Here is an 11,788-nt window from a genome sequence, read left to right as displayed (position 1 = left end):
TCCATCTGCAGTGACCTCTTCTGTCTGAACATCGCCGGAGGGATCCCAAACGTGCCAACAGCCTTCTCACCCTGCACCCAGTGCAAGGTGAGAATTGTAACAGATGGAATTTCTTGCCAAACTGAAGTGTTTTGATTCTGTAAAGAAATTTATGAGAACTTGGTTATCTTAACCTACTTTTGTGCAAGAACAATCTTGCCTTAAAAGAAAAAAATAATCCAACAAAACCCCCAAAAATCAAACATATGAGGTATTCATCACAGGAAACCCAAAGACTCCTTTTAAACAGGTATCAAAATACATACATACACAACGTGTTTCTTCCTGCTGTCACAGTGCACTCTAATTATTTAATCATTTTCATTGCAACAAAATATCCAGTACAGATAAAATGAGAAAAGCTCGCTCATGTCCCATTGCTTTGACATGAAGAACGAATTTACAATTTATCAACTGTGAGCCTTTGGATTACCCTCGAGAGGCAGAAATTTAGCAATCATTAAAGCACACTGCTCAATTCCCAACAAGGGAAATAAAACATAAAAGGTTAGAGCTTCAGAAACTATTAAGATTGATCACCTAAAATTGTATTTTATTTTAAAAGTTTTGCTTTGGATTATTTCAATCCAACATTTGATGAACAAGAACTCTTTGTTCATACAAAGCACTATCAAACAGACATACGTTATTCCAGTTATCAAACACTTCTTGTCTTTATATTTGACACATACATTACATAAAAGTCATGAAAGAATTTCCATGGAAGAGCTAATATTTCTTCTGAATATGAAGATATGAATCAACAGTGATACCTCCCCAAGCAAACCACTGTATCTTATTTGTCCACACTACGTTGGTCTCTTCTACAAGACGCCCACTGGTTTTGCAGGGTGGTGTTGCTATTTCCAGTTTTTCTCTCCCACCTCTCCTGCAACGAACGGTAGCAAAACACTCACGGCAATGTCCTCTCAGCCTGGTACGTTCACAGAGTGAAGCAGACGAGCTAAAAGTTTCCTTTTTGTGTTCTCTCTCCTATGTGTGCACATGTGTGTGCATGTCCTGCTGGCTGGACAGGCCCAGGTCAGGTGGAAGAGGAAAAGTTCTTCACGCTGCCATATTGCTTGCTGTAAGTTTTAAGTGTCAATCACAGTGCACACCAAAATTCCAGTTGAGTTGCTCAATATACAGTTTATGCTGCTAAGCATATTCCCCTTGTCAGTAGGATTGTCCCAGAGCTGTGGATGCTAGAGATAAGCATAGTAATTCACATACAGACAGTTGCTGTTACAGTAACCTGAAGTCTTTATCTCTCGATTTCCATTCATACTTCAGACCTTGAAGACAGAAAAGAGCATCTCCTCCAAATGTGCTGTGTGTGGCTGGACACTTATTCTTAGAAACGTGAATGCTAGGCATAAAAATATAAAGAAAATAAGGCATTACAAATGAGTCAAAGTAAATTTCACAGAGATCCTGCTCTTGACACAGATTAACTTTGGTCATTCACGACCAAACGAAACAAAAGCAAAAATTCCCTACATAAAATAAATGCCAGAAAGTTCTGCCTGAGCGAAAAATTGCAAGTTTAGTTCTTTTTCCCCAAAAGACCAAGTGATTCCTTGGTGGTAGAAGTCCATCAGAACCTGAGAGCAAAGTTCGCTGGTCGCTGTTGGGGATCCTTCCCTGCGAGGTGATCAGGGCACGGTCCATGACAGGCGCGCGCGTACCGCAGTGCTTCCAGGAGAACCGCCGCTACAGATCAGCTAAGGAAAAAGGAATCGCAGAAGTGTTCTCACTGAAACCTTTCTGGTGTCCCCCGGTTGGCATAGGTTCTTAGTTAAGAGCACAAAGAAAGTTGGTCTTTTAAATAAACGCCGCTAATATGGGTGTATTACTGCTGTGGAGATGGGTATGTGTGTAGGGGAGGGATGGGGACACAGTAAAAACCCTGCTCATTTCTCCAAGCAACATCCTTCAACTGATCAGAAAAGTACATTGAAGAAATTGTTCTCAGGTAAGTTTTGCTTGTTTTTAAATTACTAAGTGCCAATTATAACGACCTTGCAGTCACAAGGAAGCTAAAGTGTGAGAAACCCATACATTTAAAAGAAAAAGATAAATGGAAGAGGAAAATAACTTCTCTTATCTTGTCCTTGCCTGAATTCATTTGATGAAAACATAAGATGTGCAGCTACTTTTTAAATCCCAAAAAACCTTGGCAATAAGGTGAACTAAGGGCCAGAGTCTCCTCACTCCTGGGACCGTGAGATCTTCTTCACCGTTGTAAGTGGCACACGCCTTCTTTTTAAAAAAAAAATTAAATAAATGTTTGCATTGTGGAAAATTCTCAGTAGAGTACAAAAAGAGTTCATGCAGCCTGCTGGCGGCTGAAGCATTTGCTGTCTACCATATAAATACATACACCAAGAATCATTCACGTCTGCAGAGTCCTACGAAGGCATGCCATCTACCAAAGAACACGCGGGGAAGCCACTCCAGAAGCTGCATGCTGTCACGTCACCGTCCCAAGCAGCGTTTCTTACACCACTCTATAAGAGCAGAGACCCCTAAAGCAGTTCACAGCGGTCACGGCCACTGACCCGAGCATTTACAGCCAGAAACAGGGAGAAGATACAAAGCTTGAGAACTTCTGCTTGAAGTTTTACAGTGCTTGTAATTGGGATTTTGGTAAGGATCCATCTTGATATATGACCAAAGCAAGAACGTGTGCGTTAGTAAATGAACTCCCATGAGAGTATGCAAGATTTCAGAAGTTAACTTGTTTTTACATTCAGTCTCCTGAGACCACACACCACATCATAGCCTACGGGCCAAAAATTACACTGGAAAACAATAAAGCTGTTTTTAAATATGGGAGAGCAAAAAGGGGGAAAACAGCTAGATTGTCCATAAGCAACCACTGGGCTCTCTCTTATGCTCCTAAACCTCAGGAACATATTTGTTTATATTTGCACAGACACATATTACATATAACTCCACAAAATCTAAGAGCGTTCCAGAGTAAACTATTTTTCATGACAAGTGTTGTCTAAAGGATGAGGCCGGACGGCCAAGAGCCTTGGCCCTGCGGGGAGGAACGGGGCAGCAAACAAACAAAACCCGAGGATGTAATGGAAGTTGAGACAGACCCTTAACCACAGTGGCACCAGCGGGCGACATAATAATAATGCACAAGAAACAGGCATGTCCAAGCTCCACGTAACTAGTGGCACCAAAACATGCAATAGACTAAAATCTATCCTATTGTTTCCCTGTGATAAATGAAACACAGAATATATAAGTCACTACACCAGTATTCAGAACAGGATGCCACCAAATATTTCTTTCGGTGGCCAAACACTTTGAACAAGGCATCAACAAGAAACCAAGATCCAACTCATCACTATTTTGTGTTTTCCTCCTCAGCTTCACAGTGACCCGATAGTGGATTTCCTAAGCGTGGCACGAAGCGTTTTGCCTTACGAACATCACTGATGCGGGTACATGGGACGAGGTTGTTACCACTTAATTCACTCCCAGGAAGAGCTCCCAGCAGTAAGTAGCAGTCCACAACTAACCTTCAGCAGAAGTTCAAAAATTAGTTAAATAGGAATCGTGATGTCTTTTAGCACAGTCTCTTCATCCGAAACAACACAGCTATATCCACAGTGCAGCATCAAGTTTGTCAGACAGTACAGGACTTGTCAGTAGGCTGCTGAGATGCAGAGGAGGCAACGCCAGGGCTCGTGGCATTTGATTTGGGGAAAACTGTAGGCTTGGGCCGGGTCGCTGGAGGTTTCACCTGGGTGGCCATTTTGACCGACTTCACTGGCCTGAAGGTGCAGGGGATGTCGCCGGCGGTGCTGGCGCTGCGCTGGAAAGCTGGTTCAGTGTCCTTGAGGATCTGAGTGTGCAGAGGGCTGGAAGGTTCGGAGGTGGGGGCCACCACTGGAGAGGTTTTCAAAGGCTCCAGGGTGTCAAGGACAACATCTGGCGCATGCTTGACGCTGCTTTGCCTCTCCAGCTCCCGCAGCTCGTTCAGAGCAGAGTTCATAGTAGCTTCAATGTCCTGCAAACACAAAAGAGAAACCGAGTCAGTCACAGAACCCAGACACATAAATAGGGAGATAAAGTCAGTCTTGGAGAACTACGCATTTGTTTTCAGTCTGTAAACACCAATGCTCAAATCAATTAGCAGGTTGATGGCCTTCAGGTGACAAAGTGAAACTCATGACAAACTATACTTGCTACGCACCCTTATATACTGAAGCCAAAAAGCAGTAATAGGTTCTTTTTCTTATCTTCAGGGAATAGAAAAAATTGCTAACACTTTTTTGATGCTAATCTAGTCCCTTACTGATCCCAGGGTATCCAGATGCTGCTTGGAATTCAAAGCTGACTCCACGCCCACAGTGCAGCAACGAGCACAAAAGCAGGTGGTTCAAAATGCTGGGATCCACTCCTGTATTTTAATGGGCAGGTGAGATTCATGAGAGCAAACTCTTAAAAAATGGAAAACCTGAAGATTTTGACACTGCTGATGGGCCACACTGAGTGCCGAAATCCTTGTGTGATGTTGCCCCATCGGTCTCCCTGCCGCCCAAGCAGCCTCACCTTCCCGGAGCGGTATTACACAGGACGCAAAACTTTCATGTTTTAAAAAACACAGAAACATCAGAAACACACACGGAAGTCCAAGTTGACATTTCTATGTCCTCTTATATTACATTTATTAACAAATGAACAAAAAGCACTTTGCTATTTTAAAAAACAGGCTTTTTTGTTCTCGGCTACATGAGGACCTACATGTCTGCTGGAGCCTGCCTGCAGAGCCCACTGGTGCACAGAACTCACTGGAGAGCAGGGGAGCTTAGCCTTTCTGTGACTCACAGTTTGGCTGCAGCTTTTTAGCTTCCTTAGAGGTTTTTCAGGGGGTGGGGAAGGTAAATCAGTCAAGGAATGGTGGAAGAAACCAGAGACAGAAATCCGACACCTCCAAGTCTATCTTGAGGCCAGGCAGATTTTACTTATGAAGTTAGGGAAAAATATGTAAAATGCATGATCATTGTTAGATGGTGTTAGAACAGATACTGCAGGGCTAAGAAAAACTAATTTAACACAGGTCTCCCCAGCCCCCTTCCCCCTTCTTCTTTTTTCCTCCCCAGACTTCTCCAGTGAAAACAATGGACTTAACATTCTGGCAGGAAGAAGAGACAGAACAACTTCAGTTAGAGCTTGATTGAAAAAACAAAAACTGATTTATGTCAAGCGAAGCCTTGGAAGGACAATGAAATATGAAGACAACAAGAACTGTATATTCTGATTCCACTGGAACATATGGAGTAAAGATATTCAGGAGGCCAAAATACATCTTTTTATCAGAATGCAGCAGATTTTTATTTGGACCTTATTTATTACTTGATGTTGCTGCCTTGTGAATAAAAATGTAGTCTAATTTCTCCGCATCTCTTCTCCACATCTTTAGAAATCTACAGACTGCTGAATGAAAAGAGGCGAAGAAGTCAGGTCCCCCCGAGCTGACTTTGTAATCTGAGACCCAGGAATTCCTTGGCTTTAGATACATCCATCACATACTGCAAACAGTTGGTATAGCAAGCATACACGTGCAGGCACATCTCACTCTTGGGAACAGGAGAAAGGGAAGATCCTTCAGAGAAGATGGCAATCTGCACCATTTACATCATTCCCCCTTTAGAGGCTGTCATTTCTTCAAATACGTCTGACTATCAATTGTTTTCTGCTCTGCTTGTGAAGTCACAGAGGTGCAGATGCAAAGACTCCACTTGTGTTTCTGTTGCGTCGTGATGTTGAAGCGCAGCTGTATAAGCCTTGGTAGCCTGCCCTCATTTCAAGGCACTTGTCAAAATAAACAACTAATGAAATCTAGGGAGTATTACATTCAGAGTTGGTTTCTAATCACACTGGACCCTGTAAGCATATAAAGATGACACTGTGAGCTCCGTACAACTCAGCAGCCTGCTGTTATTTTGACTGTGCTACTACATATGCTTCGAATGTCTAACCACAGGCAAGTTTGCACAACTGACAGGAGAATTTAGAACTGACACTAAATACTTTACTTTTCTCATGTCTTGAAGTTATGATTATTTTTTTTGCTGACAGCTTTGGAATCTGCGTAACTTTCTGAAGTGGACATTTTTATTGTTAAAACTAAATTCTGGGTAATGAACAGGGCCAAGTTTTTCTGGAGCAAGGACCTGCCTCTTTATCTTCACTCCTGAATGCCGTCTCAGCGGCTAACACAAAGTGAGGCTGAAAGATTAAACTCAAGTGTAGTAAGTTAATATTGCGTTGCTGGAAGGGAAGGGATAGGAAGTAAGTCTGAACTTTGCACTGTAACATTTAGTTGCATCCACCACCATCCTTTAAATGTAAAAAAGCAAAGTGTTGAAGGCAAAGCTCTCCCATTTACCTGTGCAATCACTTCAGGGTCCATGGGCCGGTGGTTGTTGAAGCTCTTTGACCTCCCTGCTGTCACAGTTTTCCGGATCTGCGGGCTGTCTATCCTGTTCTTCAGAGATGAGTGTCGGCTGATAGAATTGAGGCTGCCGTGGCCACTGATGGAGCATTTGTCTGGAACCTCCTTGGGAAGACTTTGGCTCATTATGGGCTGAGATGAGGGTCTGGAACCGGCTATGGCTCCTGGGGAGGCTGGTTCTGCCAGTGAGCTACCTAGTCCATGGCTGTCACTTTGACGGAAGGCTCTTCTGATGCTGCCTGACTCTGGTTTCTTTCTTTGCCTTCAGTCACAAAAGCAAAACAAGTCAATACAAGCAGAAACACGTAACGGGCTGCAATTTGAAGATATCCCCCCAAAACAACACAGAGGACAATGGGAAGAGACATAAAGATGCCCAGATTACAAATACACCCAGGTTTTTAGGAGTCACTGTGAAACAGTAGTTATAAACCATTCCATTTAACACGTCTAATAACACGAGTCTGGCAGCTGTGCACATTCATACCAAAAACAGAAAGCTTGGATGGAATGTAATTAACTTGGTCATGAAGTAAATCTTTTATATTTGAACAAAAAAAACCCTCTGTGCCATCAACAGGTTTTGATGATGTGTTTTTATTACATTTGAAGAGCAGAGCTACAATTTTTGACTGGAGGACACAGTATAAGTCTACTAAGCTCCTGGCCCAAGGCATCAAGTTATTATTTTCAGAGATTGGCAAGCAAAAAACCCCATAGTTTGGGGTTAACGATCGTTTCCAGTATTTGCTGGTGGTAACAGAGATTTCTTTTGCATTGCTTTGGCAGGACCATGAGGTATTATCAATACAGGGCTAGAGACAAACCAAAAGATGTCAAATGGATAAAGCTGGTCCAAACAATTTAGTTTCTACCCCAGCACCATGAGGTCTGACAGTATGATTCCATTCAAATTATACAAAGGCCATCGCAGCAGAATACTTTATGCCATAGGTCTGAAGCTTGGCATCCATTATACAGGGAAGGATCCATTTATATATAGCACCAGCCCCATGAATAACTGCAAGAAAGTGTTAACTCCAGTAGGATTTTGGCATCCAAATAATAATTCAGTGGGTGGCACAACTGTCATTGCGAAACCATCTGATTTAATTTTGCCCAAGTCTGTTCACACATAGGTCAGAAGATTCATTCCTAAAGAAAAAACAACAAAATGAGTCTTACGCTACTATTGCTAAATATCAATTTCCCTAGTAAAGGGAAAAATACTGGAGTGGACATTACCCAGGCTTCTTACAAACACTACATTTAATGCTACCAAAAATCAGCAGATGGTGAAGCTGCAAAGGTCTGCTCATTATATAAATCTTTCCATAACTGACAGCATGGCATACTTCATGGCTCATACAGTAAATAGCAAAGAAAGCACAGATCCCAAGCTGAGGCAGGCCAGTATAGCTTTAGTGATAACAACAGAGCTCTGCTGACTCCCATAAACTAAGGGCCAGGCTCTGTGTAGGACATTAGCTCATAAAAACATTAACAGAAATACATCCTCTTTAAAGGTTTGGACCTGCTACAGTCTGTTAAACTAACTGAAGGTTAAAAATATCCACTCCCATAGAACTGTAACTATCACATTAATACCTTCACTGCACAACATACAGAGGTGAGGCTTTTTTAATAGAAATTAAATAATCAAAGATTGGGGGAATAACCTAATGCAAAATAATTAAAGATCAAGAAATTTAGTCTCTTAATAAAAATCTGGGAAATTAAGCTGGTAAGTGGACTGTTGGCTAAGGAAACAATTTGTCATTGAGCAGGTAAGTTGGAGCAACAGGGAGACGTGCTGTTTCACTGCAAGCATATGGTTAGTAACCCAAGGTGAGAAGTGCTGGAGAAACAGAATGTCACAGGCAATGCCAGATGGTGGGACTTGAGGTATGTCATTTAGCACAAAATGTGGTGCTACTTTCTGAAAGGCTGTCCCCCCACCCCACAAAAAAAGCGTGTTAAGAGTAAACGAGACATAACAAACCACAGGAACACAACGAGGAATGGCAACACATGATTACAAGGACTTATTCCACTATTGCTCTCTGTTTCTCGGTATCTTTAGCTTATAAAACAGAACATATTTGTGAAAACAGGAACAGATGGCACATGGGGACAGGGAAGAGAAGCCAGTGGGATTCTAAATAAGCACTGGCCACATCGGTGACAGAGAGAACAGGACAGCAAAACACGAGTGAGTTAGAGGAGGCAAAAGCAGAGAAAAATGGTGGAAGCGCTCATTAACATCTTTCGGGGAAGGAAATGTTTTACTGGACTCATCACCAAGATCTTTACAATTAAGTAAAATAATGCAAGGCTGTTCTTACTTGTTGATGTTTGCAAGGTAAATATCTGCGACGTGACCCCCACTTGGGCAACTGGCACCAGCTCTAGCAGTCACTTTTTCTTCCGGTGGCTCAGAATTTATTTCTATTTCAGACTTCGGACTGGATCTTTCCGAGATACCATCCTCACTAGGAAGGAGGAGGGAAGGAAATCACAACCAAAACAGGACCAACAGCACCGAACTTCAAATACAGCACTGTGTGTGTAACATACATAAAAGACTACAGCACTGTGCTAACGTCTTTCTCTTAAGAATCGTTACACATCTTTCAAAGGAGAGAGCCTGATGTCTTTAAGCAATTAGGAGATCTCAGCCCTGCAGCTTTAGCAGGCTGGCAGCCCCAGAGCAGCTTTTATGTCACACTGAAGCCGAAGACTTCCCAACGTAAGTGGACACCTATGCCTGTGCCGGGCTCTGCTTGTTTCAGTAGGATCCCCTCCTTGTGGGGAAGGCTGAAGGACGAACTCTCCCCCTGTGGTGTCAGCACCCTGACACAAATACTCCATTCCACACCTGATTTTAGGCAAGCCCATCTCGCAGATGGACTTAAAGTGTAACATACGTGTCTTGAACGACGATATACTGATGAGGAATAAGGCCGTCAATTCCATTGTGGCGTCCCTCCCACCAGTCATCTGAGGCCCGCTGATAGAGTAAGAGAGAAGCTCCTTTTTTAAAGGACAGCTCTCGTGCAGTCCTGCCAATGTAGTCGAACTTCGCTATTGCTTCTATGGGCTCACACTCTAGGAGATAGAAGGGAATAAACAACAATTCACTAAACACCTGGGCTCAGATAAGTAGTCAACAGTTCACACCTACCACAAAACAGTTTATGAAGAGAGCATGTGATGTAGGATAAAGTGTTGGTTCTTTAGGTAGCAGAGGGTGGGAGCAGTAAGATTCAGAGGGGAATCCCTATATTAAGGGATCCTTATATTTATAGGTAAGGATGTTGCAATTTCAGCATTTACCTGATCTCTGCGTGATAGACACATTCACATTTTTTAAGTCATAAACCCACTGACAGCTATTCAAGTGTACAAAGATGGAAATGACAATGACAAAATTAGCACCTTATTAAAAAAAACAAATCAAAACTGGGTAGCAGTAATGCGTCTCTGCCAAAAATCTGCTTTTTGAAAGGCAGCTAAACAAAACTCCCTGGGCTGGCAAGCAGGATCTGTTATCAGCGTTTAAGAAGAGAAACCTCCTCTGGTTCCAAGCTGCTTCAGAAATTAAGCGTCTGTTCAGAAGGAAGTTTCTGCTGCCTGTGAGGTTTGCCTGACCCAGGAGAGCAGACCCCTGCCCTTTCCATCGAGCTGTTGGGGAAGCTACCAAAGGCACCCGGCAGCCAGCACTGCAACTCTGTGCAGCTGGGCTGTGCTCGGAGCCGCACCATGTGCCCCAAATCTGACAGCTCCTCTTTGATAAAGCTCACGGAAGAATTACAGCCACGCCGTGTTTGCAGCTGGGCACTGATCTGGGTCCCTGTAGGACTCTGATGCTGTGCAGGGGGAGAATATAGGCGTTTATACGCTCAGGAAAATCAATATGAAATACACGTGGATTATTTTTAAGACTTTAAAAAAATATCTGCTATTGGCTGAGTCCAAATATAGATCGTGCCAGCTCCCAATTCTATTCTGGAATCAGGGGAATGGAGATGAGCTCAACCACATGGCCCCAGTGGACTTCAGCTGCTAATTACTTTAAAGGAGCTTTCCACCACAGCCATGGAAACAGAGCTCTTTCTCAGGGGAACAGACTTGTGGTTCCTCTTCCTGGGGAAGAGAAGATAAGCCATTTCATCCTGAGATCTCGACCAGCATTATGGGAAGCTTGTACAGTGCAACAACCAGCCAAAAAGGACTGGAAAACCAAACATGAGCCACAGCTTTTACAATTATTCCTTGGGAGGGCATACGCTCAAGAATTAGGTCTTCCAATGTTGACCCAGGCAGCAGCCGGGCTAGAGAAAAATAAAATAGTGTAAATCCATCTGAGCTCTGCCTGAGGAGCCCCGACCAACAACTTGAGTTACAAAGCAAGATGAGAGCAGTTGGCCACAGGGTCTACCAGGCTGACCCCCAGTAATGAACTCCATCACTAAACCAGGCCTGCTGAATTCTCTCAAATCACACGTTTCAGGTAAGTCTGTGGTGAGCCTCACACAAATCCCATTATCAGCTCTCAGCCACCAGCAACGGGGAAAAAAGCCTGGCCATGTTTTCGTCTTGCGATAGCCACCCTGCTCCAGACTCCCCAAAGCACGCGGTTATCTGGTTTTGGCTCCGCTTCTCTCTTGTTTGCTTTGCCTCTGGAGCCAGCTTCTTCACAACATTCAAAAAAACCTGATAATGCTGGTTTTTGGTGTCCCCCTCTGTTTACGAAGGCGATGGGGCTGCGGTTTTGTAAATTCCGTCTGTTTCATTAAGAAGTGTTTATTGTTCCAGATGAGCGCGGCACTCAGGTTTCTTATGTTTCCAATTTGCCTTTTAGGACTCTGGCTTTCATCCAGAGAAGTGATTTTAGACTCTAATTTCCAGTAGCTTTTTCCTGCTACGCTCATGCCCAGAGCAGAAAGCTGTGAGAATAAAGCCCAGGAAGGCTAAGCCCAACAATTAACCCTGCCAGTCTGAGAACCTGCGCACAAAAGCAGCAGTTTCAAATCTTTCCACTCATGCCCCCAGTGAAACGAGCACGCGACACGCTCGTCTTTCAGCATTTCTGACCTCTCATGCCCATTTCCAGACGCCGTGCCCAGCACAGCAGCTCCCCAGAGCCCCTCGGCGACCACGTCCCAAGCACTGAAGCCTCGAGGGGCTTTGAGCCCTCAGACCCCACCAAGGAATTACCAAGACACATTTATTTCACTTGGCAGCCACAGATCCACTCAGAATCAG

The 11,788-nt window shown here is 43.5% G+C and overlaps 1 protein-coding gene across 5 annotated transcripts in view; it reads right to left on the bottom strand.

Moving 5' to 3' along the window:
- Positions 1-432: 432 nt before the first annotated feature.
- The window catches only part of SRGAP2 (SLIT-ROBO Rho GTPase activating protein 2), a 100,340-nt gene continuing 88,984 nt past the window's right edge, over positions 433-11,788 (bottom strand). For 2 of the 5 annotated variants that reach the window (XM_084302008.1, XM_084302009.1), the window contains exons 19-22: positions 9,448-9,628; positions 8,866-9,012; positions 6,455-6,782; positions 433-4,069 (exon numbers count right to left, since the gene is read on the bottom strand). In XM_084302008.1, the coding sequence (XP_084158134.1) occupies positions 3,686-4,069; positions 6,455-6,782; positions 8,866-9,012; positions 9,448-9,628 (1,040 nt within the window). In that variant the 3' untranslated portion in view covers positions 433-3,685. Of the gene's footprint in view, positions 4,070-6,454; positions 6,783-7,139; positions 7,676-8,865; positions 9,013-9,447; positions 9,629-11,788 lie in introns of those variants that run through there. The other 3 variants (XM_084302010.1, XM_084302011.1, XM_084302012.1) reach the window with 3 other exon arrangements.

This window comes from Netta rufina (genome assembly GCF_964035555.1).
Source record: "Netta rufina genome assembly, chromosome: 26".
Classification (NCBI taxonomy): Eukaryota; Metazoa; Chordata; class Aves; order Anseriformes; family Anatidae; genus Netta; species Netta rufina.
The sequence above is the reverse complement of the archived record's forward strand: the minus strand, read 5'-3'. Positions and strand labels throughout refer to the sequence as shown.